Source organism: Micropterus dolomieu, linkage group LG01 (assembly GCF_021292245.1).
Source record: "Micropterus dolomieu isolate WLL.071019.BEF.003 ecotype Adirondacks linkage group LG01, ASM2129224v1, whole genome shotgun sequence".
Classification (NCBI taxonomy): Eukaryota; Metazoa; Chordata; class Actinopteri; order Centrarchiformes; family Centrarchidae; genus Micropterus; species Micropterus dolomieu.
The window spans coordinates 36,870,510-36,893,644 of record NC_060150.1 but is presented as its reverse complement, the minus strand read 5'-3'; the positions used below and the strand labels follow the sequence as shown (position 1 = coordinate 36,893,644).

Below are 23,135 nucleotides of genomic sequence, written 5' to 3'. Positions count from 1 at the left end.
AAGGGGGGGGGGGGGGGGGGGGGGGGGGGTGGAAAAAAATCCCCTAAACCACAAGAACAAGTGCTTAGTGCAGCAGCAGTGTTTCCAGCGCCTCAGCCTAGCTTCGGGTTGTCTTTAGGACACAGGAAAAAAGGACAGTGCTTTTCTGTTCCCCCAGTCTTGGGAATGCAAATGATCAGACAGTGACATACTGAGAGACTACACAGCATGTGTGTTTTAACCTCAGATGTGCTGCCATGATACTGTTAGGGAGGGTCTGATATATTAGTGTGTGCAAACATTACTCCCTTTGTCTAAAATTCCCAAAAGCTTAAGTTCCTCTGCAGCTACAACACACAGTAGGACATTCATATAAAGTAAATTGTTAAAAGGTGTTTTAAACTTTATGGTTTAACAGAACAGAACAAAGAGTCCTTATTAAAACATTAGTTGCTGAAATCTTCAAAAATACGCAACTCCTGTAGAATTAACGGCCCTAAAAAGCTTTAGGTTTGCAGGTTATCCCCTAAAGCTTTTTTTAAAAATCCGGAGAGATTCCTCGCCCTTAAACCTTCTCTCTGTTCCCACAATCCCCCGAGGAGGCTGGTGCAAAGTCTGCCGCTGTCTGGCTGTTCCCATGGCAACCACCAGGTGAGCAGACAGGCTTGGAAAGCACGGCGAGGAACATGTGACTCCCTCCACATGCTCAGGCAGAGCACACACTCTCTGATAACAGGAGGCAAACTCCCTCCTTTATTCAAACTTGCAAGTACACAGTGTAGTCACAGCGAGGCAATATTTGGTGAGTCTGAAAGCAGACGACCAGTCTGCCAGTCCGTCTGTTTACCACTCTCTGTGTCTGTCTCTCTCTGTGACACATCCACACACACACACCCACACACACACACACTGTATTGTGGAGTGCAGGAGAGGAGGAGGAGGCTGCCCTGGAGGGGGGCAACTGAGATGTGTCATAACCACTGAACATCAAGTCCAGTTCTGCTACAGCAGCAAAAGGAGAAGGAGATGGTGGAGCAGCAGGGGGAGTCTGACGTAAAAAAAAGTCAATGACTGAGAGAGGAGAGGAGGGTCATATTTAAAGAGAATAAACTGAAGAAAAAGGGAAAACAAACTTGTTTAACTGTATGTACATTTATAGGAAAGACAAAGAGCCTACAGTCATGCTAGTATTTCTATGAGACAGCGGTGCTCTGAGCTAAATGCCAGCTTGCTAACATGCTCACAGTGGCAATGCCAACACACTGATGTTGAGCAGATATAATGTTTTTTTATGTTCAGCATATCTTTAAGTTTAGCGTGTTACATTTGCTAAGATTTAATTATCAGTATTCAACAAAAAGAACAGCTGAGGCTGATGGGATTGTCCAGTTTTGCAGGTATCTGGTCATTAAACAAAGTACTGACAAATTTCACTCAAAACCTCGTTTAGGCTTCATCCTCTGTGGACCATGAGTGCTGCAAGTAATCAGAATCAGAACGGCGTCTGTACAAAATGTCATGACGATCCATCTGACAGTGGCGGAGACATTTCAGTCTGGACCAACCATGGAGGACAGACAGACAGACTACCCAAGTTTGCTTGCCAGTGCAAGCCTTTACATTGTGAGAAAAGTGACAGGGTGGATTTTTAAAGGGATTAGCGGGAGACATGGACCAGTGAGTTGGTTATATTGTTGCACACTGAATATTAGCACAGTGTATTTATCTAATTTATCTGGACTTATCTGACAACATTATCTTTGCACAGTATGTACATATGAGCGGTCACTTACAAACCTTACTTCCGCCATAAAGTTAGATGTTTATATTGCTTTTCTATATTTGTATATTATTGTATAATCCATCTGTTGATAAGAATTTTCAATTGTTTTACTATGCTGTTTTTCCTTCAGCTATCTAATCTTTTTTTTTTATTTCATTCCTATGTTATTTCTTTACCTGGCTGTCCCGACACCTGCACTGAAACAAAGTCCCTGTACACATGAACTTGGTGAATAAAGTCTAATTCTGATGAGGATGGGGAACTTATATTATATTATCATAATATTATCATGATATTATATTATGTATCACATTCCAATCAACAAAAAGACTCCACCACTTACTGTTACTGTTACTATCCCTGGGATATTGCCTGTAAGTAATTTATGCTATCTGTTGTATTTCCTCCTGCTGCGTGTGACACATGCCGATGTATTACTCATATACAATGACAGGCCATCAGCCTCTGGTTTATATCCAACAATACAAACTATAAAGCAGCAGGCTGCCAAAACACAATAAAATACACACACTGTGCAGCAGCCACATGTGTTGGAATGGAGAGATTCCCAATTAGCCAAATCAAATTATTTTGTTGGGACGCAGCAACAAGCCCTGTGCCAATCAGGAGCACTTCTTATTGACATGTCACTGGTGATGAATGAGGCTAAATCAGTCCTGCACTGTAGATCTCAGGGGGGATGGAGATACTGTACCTGTCCTCTTGTCTTAGCTCTGTCTGGGATTTGCATAATCAAGGCAGGTGACAGAGATCAACATGCAGCCATATTGATTTTCATTATTCACCCCTGCCTGTGTGATTGTATCCAAATTCTCAGCATGACACAAGATGCCGAAGCCAAACGAAGGTCAGTCTACACAGCCGACCGGCCCCTGACACTCTGACTACTATTATGCTCTCATGCTGCTGGTGTGTGATTCATCTATTATTAACATCTGCTTCAAATCTAAATGTGGACTTCATAAAAAGCATGGCCACATAACATGTGCAGGAACACACACATTCCTGAGAGATTTCATCACTGTTTTTTAACATGAAGGTAGGCTACAAACATAGTGAGAACCCTCGATGAGGTTGTGTGACGCAGGAGAGTGACACCAAAGTGCACACCTGCATGAATATTACATTACATGTGTTTTTCCTTTAACAGCCACATGTGTGTCTCTTTGATCTGTACACTCAACAACATTCCCCACCCATAACTGCCACCGGTGTTCTATAAAAAACTCTTTCCCTCGCCACAGCCAAGTTGTGCTCCTGGGCTTTTCAGCTCCTTTCCGATTTCTGTGGAACACGACTCCCGAACAGGCTGGATCGTGTAGCCATGGATTCCGCCTGTCCGCCTGCGGGGTCTATAAATAGTGCCTGTCAGATATTTTCACTCCTGTGCTGAGCGCACTCAGTGTATTAATATCCACAGTGACCAGAGTCGTGCCTCGGGAGGGAGAGTACGGTGCGGAGGTGTGTGTGTGTGTGTGTGTGTGTGTGTGTGTGTGGAGAGAGGGGAGGTGGAGGGACAAACAGGCAGAGCTCAGCAGGACTACACACAACCAGCAGGCTGTCATCTTCCTTCCACCCTCCCTCTGCAGACTGACGCTCTAACAAGAGACCTCTTTATGTCTCAATCTCTCCCACAATGTCTACACATAGTTGACTTCAGCTTAAGGAGGACGTGATCTGAGTCACATTTAGCTTTTCACCCTGATAACTGTCTCCTGCAGCCACAGCACTCTAAACAGTGTCTCTATTACGCAATCGGATGATAAACCACACCAGCGAGGAAGGCCTGTCATCGATCACAAGAGTAAACAACAGGTCATAGATTGTAGCATTCTGCAGCACATGAATTACATTACAGGAGGCTAATATCCCGGTGCACATTGCTAATCATCCTTGAGAAAGTGCAGATCTGCAGATAATGAGCACTTCAGCTGTTTGAGATTTAAACAAGAAAAATAAATCAGGAGAACAACCGCAAGAGTTAAGCAATGCAACAATAGAAAATTAGTTGATTCACATGTAAAGAGCATTTTAACCAGTTTGTGCAGCAAGTATGAAAAATAACACTGTTTTCTATGAGAGTGTTTTAAAGTCATACCAATTCATTATTTCTGAGCTGGTTATGTGCATACTCCCCAGCTTTCATAACTCAAACACACATACACACACGCACGCACATGCACACATCCAGTGATTGCCTTGTGTAACAGGAGTTGGACTCTGCATGTGCAGTTGCAAGCATGACATGTGCGAGTGAACAACCTGAGGTCAGATACAACATTCATAACCACCGAAAAAGTAGCTCCGCTGTCAAACCGCTCCACACGTTTTGGGCAATTAAGAAATTATGTTAATTTAGTCAATTTGTGTGTATCTTTCCTCCCACTGTTCCTCTTTGTGTTAGAAACAAGCGCCCTCCTCTCCTTACAGTCACGCCGCTTGAACATTAAAAGCGTGCACAACAAACGCATATCAAATGCTGCAATAGTGTGACGATATTTAACATGGTTGCATCATGTGTCTACAGTAGCATCCTGCCCTTCATGTAAAAGGACTCTGCGCTGAGAGCCTGCAGAACACTGCCTTCAGTGGAGACGCCCGGTATAACCAAAACAGGTCATAATAACTGGGGGTGGACAAAATAACATGACACCCTTGACTGTAATATAAGCCAATAGAGTATAAAGCAATACATATTATTTTTTAAAGCCTTTAATGTTTAGTTTTCCTGTTTCATAAAGGTGTTGATTCATCTCTATGATCACTAGTGAGGCTGTAGTTTGTGGTATTCCTATATTGCATTAAATTAATTATATAATACTGCAAGGTAGTCCTATTATTTTATCCACTATTATTGCAGGTATTAGTATTTGATGAGTGTAAAATCTGCTAAGAATATTGTAATGCATTTCTACTAATTTAAAGTGGTTCTAAAGTGAACTACATTTGTGTCAAAGGGTACTCTAGAGATTTAGTATCGCTCTTCCATAAAATTGGAGGAGAAATATTACATGGTAAAAGCAAAGATTTCCTGACTTTCAGTCCACTGATTTCAAGCACCAAAAAAACATGGATCCTACACTTCCCAAAATGAAATTTGGTGCCTTCTTTTTGTTAGACCCTATCTGTCTGGTAAATGCCCACATCTTTCAAACTGCAAACCTTGTAATTCAGGGTTTCTGCTATAAATGTGCAGTTTCCAAACTGAGATAACCCTGATGACATCAGTACGGGATATTTTCTTTATTTTCTTTAAAAAAGCTCCCTTCAGAGCAACAGAAGACATACAGCTGTTTTCACAGGCTTTGCATCACTCTCTGTGATCAGTGAACATATCTTGATAAATCTGCGCAGTTTTTATTTTCCATTAAAAAAAAGAGAAACAGATAAAGAGTAAATAAAAAAGTATAACATTGACATATGGTGTCTTAACAAACTCACACCACATATTTTTTTCAATGTGGATTTTAAAACCTTCTCTCCAGCTATGAGATGTCGATATTGTGGCTTCTCTGTCAGATAAACGTTTCAGATATGTGCCTACTCCTTCAGATATGTGGCTACTTGACGGCAATGCAGTACACAGTGTCACAGCCAGAGATAAGAGATTACAGTTGGCCTCAGTTTGAGTTTGTTCTGTCTGTACGCAGGACATTCCAGGAGCTGTGCCGTGTGACGTCTCTCATACGGGATCACATTTCAACAGGCGTGGCTCAAAAGTCAAACCCCAGAACTCTGACCTGAGGTAGCTGATTACTTGCAAGCATTAAATAACTTTTGGACTGGTTTATTAAATAAGAGTGAGCATACACAGGAGCAGTTCATTCCTCAGAAAAACTAGGAGGACAACTGTACAAACACACCCTCTTTTTCCTCTCTCTCGTGTTGCATGTGAACACGCTGCAGTATTGTGTGCTCTTTTTCTCCAGCTTCGTAAATTTCACTCTAATATCCTCATATGCTCCCTCTATTCCCTCCTCCCCTTTCCTCCTCCTCCTCTTCCTCCTTCACAGTGCCCAGCCTCTACTGGCGCCACAGCAGGGTCATCTGGGGTTCCACAGCAGAGGGGAATGCACAGAAACAACAATCGTACATTTTCACACAGTGAAACCATGAATGAACCACACACAAAGCACAAAATACTCTGGCCAGAAAAGGCTCGGCTGCACTGTCCAAGAAAACCTCATTAACACCTTTAAGGAGTCACTGTCCTATGCCACCAATTATCCAAATGCATGCAAAGGACGTTTTAACTCCCTGTGATAATGATCTCCTGGCAACCCTAAATCCACTGACAGAGTTTGCCAGTGGTTTGGTCGGTATATCTGTAGAGAGCGCCCTGATGCAGTGCTGCTGCGTGCTGACAGATGCGGAACAAAAGGTGAAGCTGTGAGTACAAACTCTGCACAAAGCCAGGAAACCTGATATTCCAGCTCTCGACATGGACCGAATCGAGAGGGAGGGAGAGTGTGTGCTTGTGTGTGATATCAACAGCAGCGAACATTAAGTCCTGCAAGACACACTATCCAGACGTGTACACTGGGTGTGTGTGTGCGTTTCCTTTTTTTGTACAGTACATCTGCACAACAATTAATCATCCTTGACTAAAGTAACTTGAGAAACTGTGCCAGTGTCAGAGCATAACGTGCTTTCCCATGCACTCCCACCCTCGCTTTATCAGATCTGCACACGAAACGCAACAAAGAAGACTATTTAAATATATGTAAATCACTAAAATACATCAAATTAATTGCATGCACTTTCAAAGATATTCCTCATCAATAAAATAAAGCAGCTCTTTCTTGGTTAATCAAGCAAGGGAAGATGAATACTTTCATTTTCAATGACAGATTAATGCTGTCACTTTCTTTGAGTGCTGAACAAGAGCTGTGTTTGTGACCATGTACAGTTCAGTGCAGTGCCTCTGTGGGCTGCCCCTGACCCAGCATTGTTATGTGAAACCCTGGGCACCATGCTCCAGTGCTCAGCTATGCCGTCACCCCCTCTAGGCATGTAGCAAACACAGCCCTTTGAGTAGCCAGCGAGAGGCTGCCCTCCTAAGCCTCGCAAAGCAGCTTAGAGCTCCCGGCTGCCTCCACGGTGGTCACATGTGTGAAACGTGCACTCTCACTGACACACAAACACATGCGGGCAGGCTCGCCACTGCCTGTACGTGGCCACAGTGAGACAGGCGGAGCTTGTTTGACTTCATATGGACAAAAAGGGGAAGGGTCAGGTCATGGTCACACCCACTCAGCTGTACTGAATCACGTTCCCCCTCTGGCACAACAGTGCACACGCACTCACACACCTGCAGGAAAAAACATGCAACAGGGACAGAGAATACACACACACAGTGTACTGCTGCGCCCCACTACTCACGTTCTCCCTCGGAAAGAAGGGGGGCGGGGGGGTGACTGTCCTAGAAAATCATAGCCATGTGTTGGGAGAAGCTGACAGCGTGTTCCTAAACTTTTTTTTTCAATACACTTTCCAAGTGACACATAGATTCCCACTTAGGTCCTTCCATCAGACACAGAGAACAAATGAACAGAGAAATACTTTGGTAAAACCCAGCTTTAGTTTTGTTCTGTTTCCTTCACTGTTCTCCAAAACATGACGCAGCCTGGGCGAACTGCTACACCTAATTAGACTCAATTATGGGCTCGAGAAACAGCCAAACAATCTAGTTTCTCTGACAACAGAACAAAAGCGTGTTTATCTTGTATCATCTCTCACGGGAACATTATCAGGTTTTGTGTTCGACTCCTACTATTGATTGCTTGTGAGTTGGGTGGTGTTATTATGCTCGATGAAAGACAGTTTAATGAATAAAACCTTAATGCAAAATGTGCTGTAAACTCAGCAACCACAGCTCAGTATTTGGGGCTTCTTCTTCTTCTTCTTCTTGCATAAAGAAAGCTTGGTGATTCCTTTCAAGCCGTGGCTTTTCTCCAGTAGTTTCTTTGAATTGTGACTCAGCTAAAGGATAAATATAAACACCTTTATCTTGCTCCTTTCTTTCCTCCTTATCTTACTTCTCGTCCTCCTCCTCCTCACTTTTTCTCTGCTGAGGGAAGAATGAAGAACTAGCCAGTAGCAGCCATCAGCAGAGGGATTCACAAACATGTGTGGGTGAGAAATATATTTTCAAATCTGGATTAAAAACATGGAAAAGTGTATTTTTTAAGGCATAATGTATGAAGTGAGTTGCACTAATATACAGTTGTCTTGCTAATTGCATTAACAGTCCTAATAAATCAGAATCTAAAGTAATAACAGCACTATAGCCTACATACACTAAGTAATGGTTTATTTTCTAGTATATATCATCAACATCAGAAACATAATCACTGTTATTATCACTGCCACTACTGTTGCCTTAGACATTAAATAGTATTTTCTTGCTTTTAGCGCGGCCATTGCTCTAGCTATGTATAAGGCTCAAACACACTGGTCACATGCCAGACTTGATGGGACTGACATTGCGGCCACAACATGAGTTCTTTTACATGCAGCAACTGTGAATCTATCAATATGTGAATGTGTGCTTGTTCTTTTCAGTCAAATCATCATCCAATGCATCCTCCATATTTTCCCATTTGGCAGTGCACATAGGGAACCGTCGTCTGTTCTGTGCGTGTGCTCCTGCTTTTGGATTCATCCGCTGAACATTTGCTCTTACGTCAAACATGACGCGAAGAACAGATGAACGCACACAAATGCATATTGAGATAGAGCTGATGTGTTCGCCAACAAGTGACAGTGTAGTCTATCTGACGTTGAGGATGCAGAAAAATCCGATCATCTAGGGCACTGTAGCTCATCAGAAACGTTGTTTTTTCTATTTTTATTTAAAATGATTATTTATGCAGATGTATGACACTCAAGAAGTCAGATTGTGTACAGTAGACTGGGGGAAATATGTCATTTTATGTACTGGTAATAAAACTCATATTATTAAATTTAGACCATCAGAGTTCAAATCAATCGTTAGGGCTCATATTATTATTAAAGTAAAAAAAGTATGCTTCCTCTATTGCTAGTTGTGTTGTATGCTTTTGCCTCTTCAAGGGTGGCCTGATTCTAGACTACAGATGGGACATTTTTAACTAATTGGGCTTCGTCTTGGCATCAAAGTGAGCTGGCCAAGAGATGACTGACGAATAAATAAGACATTCCTACATCTGCCAATGATTATTTGAAGAATTACTCTTACAGTGTGATTACACTAATAAGCTAAGCTGCACCAAACTGGTTAAGAGAAGTATATTATTAACACTATCTAATATCTTTATAGAATTAAAAAAACAACAACATGTTTGCTCAGTATGTTTTTTTATGAAAGGCTGAATGAACACCAACTAGATTACCACAATTACATGCTGGGCAGTATCACTAGTAGCAACAGCATGAATCACACACACACACACACACACACTGTGCCTGCCCTCTGTATCATGATGCTTGCACATTCTCCATCTCAGGCAATCTCATGACTGCTGGCCGTGTGAGCTGCGTGGTGTGTGCGTTTGTGTGTCACTCACATCGAACAGGCCACGCGAGCAGTTAGCACAAGCTCTGTAAAACACCTCAGACTGGCATTTCTGTGAAGCTGGCAGGATCCTGTAGAAAAGAGACAATGTGACTGCAGCAGGGTTAAGTGAGGTAACATAACTTTAATGATAACAGAATATTTCTCTGGTACGTGACGAGACAGATTAGTCCTGCATATTGAACTGACTTCACTGTCTGTGACATGATACGCTATTGTGATGAGTCACTGGCGAAACATTATCAAGCATTTCTGACCTTAACTTCTTCAACTCTGGTCTCTGTTCTCACTGCAAATTCTGGGTTATTCTGGTAGACTGAAATGACCTAGTTTGGCCTCGAGTGGCCCCACTGTAATGTTCCTGTTCCTGTGTGGGTAAGACAATACAGAGAGCTGTGTTTCTGTGGTCTTTACTTCCCCCTGCTGGACTACCTTTTAATGTTATATGCATGAGCTAATCTCTTCTCATACTTCTTCAAGAAAGGCATGTTCACATAGAGGGAATGTTCATACACAGGAAGACACACTGATCTGTGTCTCTGTCTGATGATGTGTCTCCTCTTTACAGCTCTTTACCAGTCGGGCAGCAAGTATTTAAGCCTCCTTCCAACCAGCCACAGATCCTCCCTCTAAAACAGCTGGCTGGTGTAAGCAAGTGTGTTTAAAACGCAGACAAGGCCAGTAAACTTCCCCTAATAACACCGCACAGTTCACAGTCAAAGGCGGCGCATTGCACATTCCCTTTCATCTCTCCAGTGCCTCTGAGACAGAGACAGGAGTGGGGTTTTGAAGGGAGGGATGAGGGTTGTAGTCAGAGGAGGGGCAGACAGCCAGGCTGAATCTGTCTTCTTTTTTCTTTTTTTTGCCCCAGGGGCGTGTGCTGCTGCTGTTGCTCTCTCTTTGTCTGAAGACTGATTAACAGAAAGCACGACTAAAGAGAGAGAATATGAATTGTGTGTGCTGACAACAGCTTCCATTGTCTAAAAATCTGTACTGCATTTTTTTTATATAAGTGCGTGAAATAGAGGGAAACCCAGATAAAGGATGCTACAAAGATTGAGTAAAAATAGAAATAACGCAATGTAAAAATACTCATGCATTCAAAATTGTGCTCAAAAATGCAGTAAAACACCATCGAAATAAAGTATTTATGCAGAAAGACTCCTTTAAGTGTTGTAATGTTGCAACTGGTTGTGATGACATTCCCTCTCACCACTTAATATACTGTTTTTAATACTTGATGGGTTTATCGAAGTAAAATCTTGATATCTTAAAATCATAACTAGTAACTGGTTGGTAGCTAGTGACTAAAACCATCATGTAGTGGGGATAAAAATCTACATCCATCTGTTTTGTGTTTTACAGAATGGAAATACCAAAAGGCCTACCTCTAATTTGTAACATCAAAGACTGTATATAGCGCTAATATGTCACTGTTGTGTTCTCAGCTTGTTCTGCTTCCCCCAAGTGGCCAAAATCAATTAATGCAGCTTTAAGATTAGTATTTGAGTAAATGCACTTAGTTGCAGTACTTTCCAAAACTGCTTGTTGAGCTTTCAGTGCATAGTTTATTTGTTTTATACATTATATATATCTGTTATATATGTCTTTGCAGTGCAATGAACCTTGTCCAGGCCTCTATGGTTTTACTGTAGTAAAGGTATGTCACCACAAGTAACCATTAGCATGAAAATCATTTCACAGAAGAAAAAAGCTGCACTGTGATTATACTGTGCAGTACCTACCAGGAACAAAATAATAATTACAGCACTGGCATGACCGGTAATGTGCATTTAGTTTGTTTTAACATTTAAACCGCATTATGTAATTCACTCCCTGGAAAAGCTGCTGCAGAGAACACATTCTTAGTTAATGCAGTTTTGCTGCAGCATGTGTCAGGGGGAGTCTGGTTGGGGTCGGTGTTGGTGTCGATGTAGTCAGCGAGGTCATGAGGGAGCAGAGCTTCCTGCTGCTCTTACTCGATCCCCGAGGGTCAGCAAGTCTTGGGATTCCTGGGTGGAGACGAACTTCCACAACACTCCTCGCTATAGCTGTCTAGGACTACTGAACCCCAGCCAGCAGAAATCTAATTTAAGAACTAAGAACCTTTAAAAGAAGCAGTAAAAAATAATTGCTTAATTGCACTGGTGTTTCCAGGCTATTTCGAGTGGGGCGTTCAAAGCGGGGCACAGATTTTAAATAGGGTTGCACTAACCATGACATTTTGGATCTTCAAACTTTTGCGGTCAAGACATTTCAAACATTTCCAGTAAAGTGTTCCGGATGTACTCTTTGTTTCTGGTAGCAATGCGTTATTAGTAAAGTGCTACAGAAATGCAAAAGTTATATCTATCTAAGAGCACAAAACTGAAACTGATGTTATAGCACCCACCCTACTATGTCATTGAGCAACACACTGAATTACTAGGGCCTGTAGGTGCTATTTTGTAAACATTTATCATATAAACCTGTTCCAGTGATCCTAGTAGTTCCTCCAGATTATTTAAACAAACTCAAATCTACACATTGTCTTCAGCAAGTAAGACTGTACTATGTACAACCCAATACACAACGCATGCTTTCTAGTCTTGTTGGTCCGGCTGAACCGTGATGCATACCATTTCTTAAGCCCTGTTGAAACCACGGACCATTGATTGTTTGTCCAGTTGTAATCTAGTTACATGTGGTCATTTACAAAGGTTTAGGGGTTAATTCTTCTTCCAACATTTCTCCCAAATAATTTCCTCCTATTTGGTTTAAAACTTCTCCTGATGAAATACAACCATGCAGACTTTGAACATCTACACTGTAAATTAGAGTTGTACATTTACTGTGATCATATGCTCTCGTATTGCGTTGTAAATTTGTAAATCTGTAACCTGAGAATTTGTTAATCAATTATCTCTCAAACCTGAACCCACTCAAAATGCTCTCAAGGAAATACAGCTGCGCATAATCATAATTCTCTCATTTCCATTTCTTTTTCTTTGTCTCTGTCTTACTCTTTGCCGCTGTACCAACCTGACTTCTCCTCAGGATCAATATAGTTAACCTCATTTTATCTTAATTAAGCCAAAACACACAATAAAGCCAAAACATGATTGATATAGAGCAAAATGTAATTAATAAAATCTGTTTGTGGATTTCAGATAAAAGCAGCAGATGCAGATTGTATTACTGACGAATATTTGGGGGATTTACGTCCTTGTTTTCTACTCTAGAAGTTTTGATAGATCATTTTACACAATCTGCGGTAATGCGGAAGAAAAAGGACTTTGCTCTCAAACGCATCACATCGTGTGCTTGTCTTGTGATGCTGCAGAAGTGTTTCTGATTGTCATGGGGAGCAGACTTCGACTGACATCTGTGAGGTAACGATTCCACTCAAAATCTCTTCTATGTACTCCGGCACTTTGTTTTCATGACATGTCAGTTTTCTCTAAATTGACTAGTTGGTGTTATTGCTCTCTTTAACATTGCCGTAAAATTGCATGACATCCTCAAAAAGGTTGTATGTTGCAGCATGTCATTCATTAAGGGTTAGGCACAGTTGATGTGACAACCTGCCATTTTTACAATGTATAGCTTTATGAGTAGATAAAATACTCATTAGCCGTGTTAAGATGATGGTTAAAACAAAATGTATTGCTGGGCTTAAATAATTAACAGACTATGACATCCAGGGTCTGCTGATCTTTTACAGAGAAAATGCATTGCCATAATGGACATAATGTCATTGATTATCCGTCATGTACTGTATATTAGGTGAGATAGTCATCTGCAACTGTGTGCTGCTGTGATGTGATTGGTCATGGACTGGAAGAGCAACCTGAGGCGCAGCCAGTCACAGAGGAGCATCCCCTCGTCATGTAACATGCCCACCTGGACACAGGCAGCGCTGCAGGGCAAGACAACGTCGGTGTCCCAGCTAGTTGCCAGGTTAAAGTGACGTCATCTTCCTCGCTCTTTGTACATCTGTGACAACTAAGCACATAGTCCTCTATAACCTTCTACATGCAGTACTTGTTAGTAGATGATTAATAAGGCGTTTGTGTAACAGGTATCAAACGACAGTCAGTGCATCCAAACAAGAAAAGCAAAAGCAGGTGTTCAAAGAGGTAACCGCTGACTGTACACTATGACAATTTTGAGCTGCCTGTAAAGTCAAACACAAAGCATCTTCCTTTGTGCAAACATGCTTCTATCTGTGTCACTGTCAGAAAACCCCATCTCTACAGGAGGTTAAAGAGACTCAACCGGAATCTCTGATGTGGAGAAATGACGATAGGGAACAGTCTCGAGCCAAGACCAGTTTGACCCGCAGTAAGTCAATGGGGAGCCTTCAAAACAGTGCGGTGTCCATAGAGGCCCTGAAGACTCTGTTTGAATCAAAGGCAGCCACAGGAAACAAGGTGAAGAGCAGTTTCATAGCTGCAGGTTTCACTGCACCCCACAAAGCAGCAGACATCATGCCAGTGATGAATGGAGCGGTTGAAGAGGTAATGAGCTCTGCAGGGGAACTGAAGACCCCAAATGTCTGCTGATGCACCAGTTAATGATGCTAAAAGGCAATCAAAAAATCATGTTAAAACAACCACTGTTCTACCTCAAACGTATCAGAAAACATCCATAACTTATTTTTAACTTACATTTAGATGTCATCATGTACGAAGATACCTGTCAATCTTTTTGGGACTAATAGATTAATTTTTCAACACACATTTTACTTGAAATCATCACGTTTCTATCAAATCCATCCTGTAACTTCTAAAAATAGAATTAATACATATTAATTCATTTCAATGTCATATGAACAGACATATAAGTCTACTTAATGGCACAGACAGTTCATTATTTCTCTCTCTAGGTGGTGAATCAGACCTGGATGGAAGGGAGAAAAACAATAGGGGGTACTGACTTTGAAAACATTGCAGCCTCTCAAGCTGGTGAGTACCAGACAATATTCATCAAAGTGTGCTCTGTGATGACCCACCAACCTCACCACTATGTATTATCACCTACTGCCCAATAAAGCTGGCAAATAAAGGTTCAAAGTGTAATTCAACATGACAGAAAGGCATTTCTAAGGCCACTGAAGCGTCTAGTTGTCAGTGGACCTTTTATTGTTCAAGAAGGGAAATCTGATTAGCAGACAGAGTTCACAAAAACAAATAATAAAAAGGCCAGAAATAAACGACATATAGCAACATTAAAACATCTACAAATGAACTACATATATACACTTCCGTGATGAGAACCAAAAGAGATACTTTCCTGTAATCTGCAGCCCTGATCAAGGTTGTGAGGAAACTGTAACTGGCATTATGCCCTAAAGCTGCTAAAGACCTTGATTTGACTCTGAACGGTGAGATTAGAGCAGTGCAAAGTTGAATCAAAAAAAAACAGAACAAAGACACTGTGCATGAATTAATGCACACAGGACTGACTGAGTAACACAAATGTAACAGAATAAAAACTTCCATAAAAAATTTTGTTCCCTAATAATTTCAGGAAATTTCCTGAAAATCACAATGTAATATGGTACTAATTATACATAAAACAGAGACAGTGTTTAATTACATTGGTTCAAATTCATTGCTAGCGTGGAGTCTTTTCGTCAGTGCACAGCAGGTCAGCTGTAAACTGTATGCATATCTATCTAGCTGAACATGCAAATGTAATATTTTACTACAGATATGCATTCAGTTCAACATATATGAAAAATAAAGTTTCCAAAAGTAAATTAACAATAAATTAACAGTGTATAAACGGAGCTGTTCTTTCAAGAAAAGTTATGTTTTCCCTGTAATTAGTACCAAATTACATAGATCCCTATGTTTCCAAGGAAATTATCAGGGAATTGCTGACCTATAAAATAAAGTTTTACCCAAACATATTTTGATCGACCTCAAACACATGTTTAGTTTCTCATATCAGCCCAATTCAGTGTCTAAATCCTCATGCAAATGAAAAAAAAAGAAGCCAGCTTCCCTGGTAGACATTCCCTGGAAAGCCCTCTGTGTGTCCTATGACTCAGGTCAAAGCTGTGGACAGTATGAATGAAAGGGAGGAGGTGAAACAGAGATGAGTATCAGCACAGTGAATGTGCAAGAAGCGGTGATTGACTCGACCTGGTGCGGGCATAGTAGGCCACTCCAGAACCGGACAGAAATAGCTGGCATGCTACAAGTCCTGAATAGGTGCAGGAGGGTGAAAGGGTCAGCTGTCAGTAGGGTAGGAATGAGACGGAGAGAGGGAGCGAGCTAAAGTGGCAGAGGCTCCATTTCCAGACACAAACCAACAGGATCTCGGAACTGAACACGTTCGCAAAGATTGAAAGAAAATAAGAAGACAGGCAGTTCAGAAGGAACTGGGAGCTGTTCATTTTTGTCTGTGAGTCCTGATTTGTATTTTGGAGAAACAAGAGAATAGTCTGCTGAATGTGTCTGCTGAGAAGTGTTACATGGCTTGCACATGCTCTTAAAAACTTGCCTGCTCATTTAAACCCATAAAGGTTAATGTATACAGAATTTTGGAACAGCTAAAAATATATATGATGTGATTAAAATATTAGACTTTAATATCACTAGAGGCTGATTCGCGCTTTACAGCAATTAACATTACATTGTCTGTTTTACTGTGTGCTTCTGATTGACAACTGTTAGTGGGCAATTGATTAACTATCTGTATATCTTTAAATTGTTTATAGAAAACAATTTAAAGATGTATAGTATGTGTGTTTACTTTTTCTCTTCTATGCTTAGTCAACTGCAGTGACTTGCCTGTCCTTTTAACTCTCTGTATTTGTGTCAGTGGAGTCGGGTGTCTGTCCCTCTCCACCACAAGTGCTACATTTATAACTCGACCACAAGGCAGCTGTGAAATATCAGCCTAGAATATGTTATTAACACACAACTATTAACCCACAGGTTTGGTAACATTGATGTGAACATACAACTCACATGTAGGTTATTAAAACGAGATTCCCCTTGTTCAGTTCTATTTAAATTATCAGTCAGATGATGTTGTGACTATCTCCGAAAATAGCACCTTACTTTGACAGCAGCTGCCTTTTTGACAGTTAATAATAACCAGTAAACAAAGTGAGACAACATTATGACTACTTTTGTCTTTACCCCAAATCTTGAATCTTGAAGAATTTGTTGGCACATGCTGTACATATCACGTCAAGTACTTGACACCATTGTCAACATGGATCTGGGAGAGCTCTAAAAAGGCCTTTTTTAAAGTAATAGACAGTATAACTTTAACACATTAAAACTGTGGTGTCTGATGTCTCTGCAGATGAAAAGAGGAGGTCAATTGCAGATTTCAGAAACAGCTCCTTCATCCAATCCAAGGAGAAACTGTGTGTCTCAGTCAAAGCTATGTCTGCTCTCTATCTGTCAAAGGTGGCACCTCAGGAATCAACACAAAGCCTTTTAAAACCGGTAAACACCTGTGTACTCTTTATGTGCTCCTCTTCTTTTCAGTCCTGGATTTGTTCCCCACTATTTTATAAGCATAATCTCAAAGATGCTATGTTTATATTTTGTACAAGGTAAACAAGCTAAATGTTTGTAAATTTGGAGCATGACCAAGAAAGTTAACTATAAATGCAGTTTTGCTTGTCGATTTCATGACACGCATTCAATACCACCCTGTCTCAGGATTTATTTATAGAGATATATGATTTTCAGATTTAGATTTATCTGTTTTGACCCTTAAACTACAAAATAATGAGCAATTTGTACATTTCTACAAATATCCAGTACAGTATATGATTCATATACACTGTGGCAACATTTTTTTTTTGCTACACACTGCAGTTTTATTATCTCTGAGAGAGTCATATACATTAAATAGAATCACACAAAATGTCATATAGTGATTACCGATAAAGAAAAATCAAGGTCAAGGACAAATGACCTGAAATAATTATTGTTTCCATCCAGGCACAAGATCACTCGTCTGAATCTGGGAAAAGAGTAAAACTAACCAAGGTAAGGTAGAATCTCACCAGACATTTTGCATGATGGTGTGCATTGGATTTGCATTGTCACAATAGCATAAACATTTTCCACAGGATCATATTCCATACGGCTCAAGAAACAAAGGCTTGCTTTTCCTGAGAGTTGCACATATTTCTTCCACAGAAAGAAACATATATTGGATGCCATCCACTCTACGTTTTCGTTTTTTTATTTAATCATTGCGGTGCATGCTGGTTGCTATGGAGCTCAGCTAACCCACTGACACCTGGCATGCGGAAAGCAAATCGCCTGGCATGATTTGGAAGGATGTAAGCATGTCTGCAGACACTAGAGCATGATTTTCACTGGATAGCTAATTTCTGTGACAAAAGACTCTATGATGAGAACATTACTTTGTTCTTCTAAGATGGCCGAAGACTCCCAACAAAAGAGAGATGAACTGTTTCCAGCTGCTTCAGCCAGACATCAGCCAGGAACAGAAGACATCTCTGGGGCACATTTCCAACAGTCCATGCCTTCCCAACTCTCCAAAGAGAAGTTATACCAAAAGCGGCAGAAATGTGAGCTGAGAAGGCTCTTGAAGCACACTGACCCAGAGCTGAAGATGTTGGATGAAGTTGTGGATGAGGAGCTTGCTGAGGTTTTGAGCTACGAGACTAGGGTGACAACTGGTGAAACTGGATACGAGGGAGAGGTCCTTTCAAGATGCTTGATATTTGAGAACTGTGCCTTGGGTGACAGGGCAGGACAAGTATCTCTTTACACCCCCAAGATGCACAGGGCAGAGGGAACAGTGGAAAGAGGCGATGTCAGTAAAACATCAGCTGTGTTTGAGGAGCATGAAGAGAGGCCCGATAATGAAAGTGTTAAAGGGATCGTGGAGGATGACAAAACACTTGGTTCTAGTCCAGATCCTAACATAGAGTGTGAGGAGGAGATGATCAGAATAGATGTTCAGGCTACCAGAAGGATATTTGAGAGTCAGTCTGTGAACAGATTAAATCCAAATAATAAACTCCAGGGGAAAGTTTCTATTTCGGGGGATGAGAAGGGGGCAGTCCAAAAAAGAAAAAAGGAGTTTGAAATCTGTAGCAAAGAGAATCTACGCAGCAATGCATGTACCAAACCCCTTAATTTGAAAGATCAGCCCCATAAACAAGGGCCATGTGGTCAAAGCAGTGACCATCAGTCTTCAAGTAGGGAAGAGGTTTCAACTGGTGAAACGGTCTTTGAGAATGAGCCTACAAGCCTTTCTGATCCAGAAACATTTGGGGAAATAATCAAAACGAGTGCTGCTCTTTCTCAAAACAACCCATTTATCCCAACAAACATAGAGCATTCTTTTATGCATACATCAAAATCCCAAAGGTCAGAAGAAAACAATGGGGCAGCTCAGGACTATCTGATAGATAATGTCAAGAACAGAACCCATTTGTTTGAATCAATGCCATTTGACAAAATTAGGCATCAGAACAAGGACGAAATTGAGACGATGGTGGAGAACATCAAGGAGACATTGAATAGGCTTTATCATATAAATGCCATACATTCAGATGGCTCAATCATTGAGGTGAATGAAACAATGCTAGCGAAAAAGGCCAAATTCACACTATTAGAGGGTGGGCCTAAGATAAAATATGATGAGGTGACTGAGGGTGGTGCACAGAATTTCCTACTCCAGTTGCTACCACGAGCAAACCTTAAGTGTCAGATCACTTACCTAAAAGAGGATCATAAAGGAAGTATGGAGGCCTCAGTGGTAAGGGTACTAGTGCACCAGCATCAGTTCACTACCATCCAAGACACAGAGTTTAAAACTGCCACTGTGGTTCAACTTGTTGAGGATATTCTCAATCAAGATAACTCTCTGAGGAAAGGAGTGATAATCCAGGAGGATGTGGACAAATGTGCTGAAGTCATTGTTTACTCCCTCTACAATTATTTTGATGAGGAAGATGTGAAACATTACTGTCCTCCACAAGGTGCAGAGTATGATGAACCAGAGCCAGAAAGAGGTGATGTGTGTAAAACAGATGATCAAGAACAAAGAAGGAAAGGCGTTATTGAATCAACCATAAGCTGCCTTCTAGAAACTTCAAAAGACCAAACCTGCCAAGGATCAACAAGGCCTGAAATCACAGAAAAAGGGAATGTAAAACTGTTCAAGAGTTGTATTGAAAAAGGAGACTTGGAGTATTTGAAAACTCTTCAAGCTGAACCAACAGAGCAAGAACAAGAACTCGAAGGCATAGATCTTCATCATGAACAGGCAGAGGAAAGTTCTTCAGAATGGGTCCCAGTGGATGTAAAGAGACTGAAAGACATGTTTTCTGGAGATCAAAGACCTGTTCAACCAAAGCAAAATGCATGTGAAAATATTGCCCAATCTACCGCAATTTCTTGTGCGTTCACAGGAAAGAACCAGTCTTCTACAGAATGCAATGTTGGGGTATTCTCTCATGGGCAAGTAAAGGATACCTTTAGGGAGCATGGTGACCAAACACAAGAAGTACCATGTAACTCAACAGTTGTGCCACAGGGATCATACCTACATCGTGAAACACACGACGACGGCAGGGTCCACCATGCTCAATTAGTTGAGGTGGTAGATGACAATAACCTCCAAACTGCAATACAAAGCCTCAAACAGGACGAGATTGAGACCAAATCTTTGAATCACTCGTCAAAAAATCAGAAATTCCTTGTTCAAGAATCTTTTAAGGAACCAGTGATCTCAGTTACAGCAGGTGATATTGAACACTCAGGAACAAAAGCAGAAATATCTCAAGAACTGGAGGACCCAAAAGAGGACTCATGCACTAAGCCAAGGTGGGATGAACATCCATCAGCTTCTAACATCTCCTCGGAACATCAATCAGACCGCCAAAGTGAGAATACAGAGACATGCCCTAAAGACACAAATTCTGAACTAGTACAAACTACTGAGACATGCAGCAAAATGGGTCAAAACGCCACAGAGGTGGTCGAGAAAGAACACTTTCAAGCTTCTATGGTGTCTGTAGATAGTACTGAAACAACAGCTGCACAACAAGAGAATGATGAAGTTGTTTTTGAGGGTAAACTTAAAGCAGCTTTGGATTCTCTGGAGAGATCCAACCTTAATGTCACTAGAGGAGATTTCAGAGCAGCTATGATATACAGAAACTCGCCCAAACCTCACAAAGAAAGATCACAACTTGAGGATGCAGTGTTTGTTCAAAAGCCCACTATGGAGGAGGTTTGCCATGTGACTGAACCCAAATCCACTCAAGAACCACTGATACAAGAGGTCTCCAAAGACGAAGGTACTGGACAAATTGCAGAGCTCCCAAGTCAAAGTGAAACCCTAAATAAAGCCGCTACAAGTGCTGTCTCAGAGAAAAGAAGAAGGCCTGTTGGTTCAAAACCAGCCATCCCACCTAAACCTGAGTGTTTGAAAGTGAAACAAAGAGAAATTCAATCAGCCGACACAAACAAACCTGAAGCAACCCAAATTAATACTGAGAGACCCGAAGTAACAGTTCCTCAACCATTGCCAATTACATCAACGTCACTTAAGGATGAACACAAGCAAGATCTGTTCAAAATTAATGGCGGTGCAAACTCAGGACCAGATTCAGTGGATCATCAAAGAAATGAGCTCTTTAAGGAAGCTATACAGACGTCTCGGGAAACTGAAGTAAGGCATCAAGACCAAGGTTCAATCATCACCTTGGAAAGTAAAAACACAAATGAGAATATAACTAATCAACAACAGGATATAAATGCCACAGCAGAAGAGAAAAGCCCCCAGGATATGAATGAAACAGATGAAAGTCATATAGATTTTCATGGCGCATGTAAGAAATTTGGAGGTAAAAAGGCATTGACTGTAAAGAATGCTCCTGTAAAGCCAAAAAGAGTTAAAATTGCACAGCCTGACAACAAAGATAATAACGCCTCAATATTTACACATGTGGTTGCGGAATCACAACAAACTGTAAGTGGTCCATCATGTAATAAACCAAACACCTGTGGACAAACTGCTGACAGCAAAGACAAGCAAGAGAAAGAAATGAAACACGAAAGCAAAGTTGAGATGAGGGAAAAGAAAGGACGCACCGAGACAGAGGACGAACGCCGACAGCGGCTGTCAGTTCACATGGATGAGATCATGAGAGGGAACATAACAGCAGCCATGGATATTTTTGACAACTTGCGAAAGCAGGAGGAACTGCGGAGCATTCTCAGTCGAGTTGAAGAGATTGAACAGGACACGAGCGAGGTTGATGTAAGGTCTCTGAGGGGCGTATTTGAAAACGTCCCAGACTGGGTTGTCAGCTCCAACAAAAAGAAACAAAAAAAGGTCAAACTAGAAAACAAAGAAGAGAGGATGCCGTCAACGAAAGACAATGCTGAAAGCAAGTCGTCAATGGCACATGTTTTTGGAGATCTTGAGCGAGCCAGGGAGGAAATCATGAATCTAAAAGAACAGACTTTAGCCAGACTTATTGACATAGAGGAAGCCATTAAAAAAGCTCTTTATTCTGTCTCTACTTTGAAATCTGACTCAGATATTGCTGGTTTATCGTGCCTTTTCAAAGAGTCATTAGGGACAGTCCAAGGATCCCCATCCTCTGGTAATATTAGAAAACTTTGCATCACTTCAAGCAAAACAAAATCACTGCAGATACAAGAAAGCCCTACCGCACAGGGAAACACAGATCTGTCACTTAGCCTGGGTGCAAGCATTGACAGAACCTCTGCAAAAAAAAGAGCAAGTCCTCCATCTTCACCTGCCTTCATCTCCATCCAGTCGGCTGCTAGAAAGGCAGATAAAACTGAGGTGCTTCCACAAGAGACTACAATCTGCCCCACGTGTCAGCACAGCCCAAAGACAGAGGAGAAATTCCAGACAACAAAAACCGTGACATGCAACAGCCCTGCTCAAAACAGAAAAAGGGACCCCAGAAAAGGAGGTAAACAAAAGTCTTCTTCCAAAACATTCAACCCTAAACGAGAGCTCAGTGTCCTCAATGTGCAGACTGACCATGATGGGAACAGTATCATGGGCACCAAAACAATCACAGAGAACTATGAGAAGACCGATAACTTTGGGAACCAGTTTTACTCTTCCAAAACCTCCACTGTCGTCACTACTCATCCAGAAACTACAACAACCACAGGACAGGCAGTGGTCAGTCCAGCCTATCAGGTCACCAAGTACCCAGAAGTTCAGCTGCCAATCAATCAGAAACCTTAAATCATTCACAGACAGGTGCAGTTTGTTTCCTAAGAGTTGGCAGTGTTTTTCATATTCTTTATGACAAAGATGTTATGTACTTTTTTTTTTTGCTAAGATTATAAATTAAGTTGGTTATTAATGCTTGTTTACATGAGGTTGTTGTTAGTTTTGGATTTTCTTATTGACATTGTAGGATTTCTTATTTTAAGCTGGCATTCTTTAAAATTGTTTTTGATTTGCATTTGAAATTAAATATGTATTATTGGTTTTCATTTATGCTCTTGTGTTTGCTGTTATTAATGCTTATTATTGTCAAAACAATCTTTTTATTTTAATCAAGCTTAGTCTCATTTTTCCCGCCAGTTTCAGCCAGGTTGTGGAGAGATGTGTTCAGACTGTTTGAAGCCAGTTTATCCGATGGAAAGAATTACTGCAGACAAATACATTTTTCACAAAACTTGCTTCTGTTGTAAACAGTGCAAGAGAAAATTAAGGTGAGAAATTAAAATATTCTTCAGAAAAATCAACTCATGAAACAATAATCAATGATTCCAAATGTTTATTTCTTGTCTGTGCCAT

The 23,135-nt window shown here is 41.0% G+C and overlaps 1 protein-coding gene across 1 annotated transcript; it reads left to right on the top strand.

The window, feature by feature from the left end:
* The first annotated feature begins 13,149 nt into the window (after positions 1 to 13,149).
* LOC123981836 (xin actin-binding repeat-containing protein 1) lies at positions 13,150 to 22,703 on the top strand. Its single transcript, XM_046067075.1, has 8 exons — positions 13,150 to 13,277; positions 13,399 to 13,456; positions 13,559 to 13,837; positions 14,206 to 14,284; positions 16,644 to 16,789; positions 17,294 to 17,341; positions 17,739 to 19,389; positions 19,450 to 22,703. The coding sequence occupies exons 1-8, from the start codon at positions 13,150 to 13,152 to the stop codon at positions 22,572 to 22,574; spliced, it is 5,514 nt and encodes a 1,837-aa protein (XP_045923031.1). The 3' UTR covers positions 22,575 to 22,703.
* Positions 22,704 to 23,135: the final 432 nt, after the last annotated feature.

Bases quoted from the DNA above. Each gene is read 5' to 3' on its own strand.
- LOC123981836 (XM_046067075.1), top strand. From the start codon at position 13,150: ATGGACTGGAAGAGCAACCTGAGGCGCAGCCAGTCACAGAGGAGCATC. The intron at 16,790-17,293 runs GTAAACACCTGT...GTTTCCATCCAG, and splicing joins CACAAAGCCTTTTAAAACCG to GCACAAGATCACTCGTCTGA. The intron at 17,342-17,738 runs GTAAGGTAGAAT...TGTTCTTCTAAG, and splicing joins AAAGAGTAAAACTAACCAAG to ATGGCCGAAGACTCCCAACA.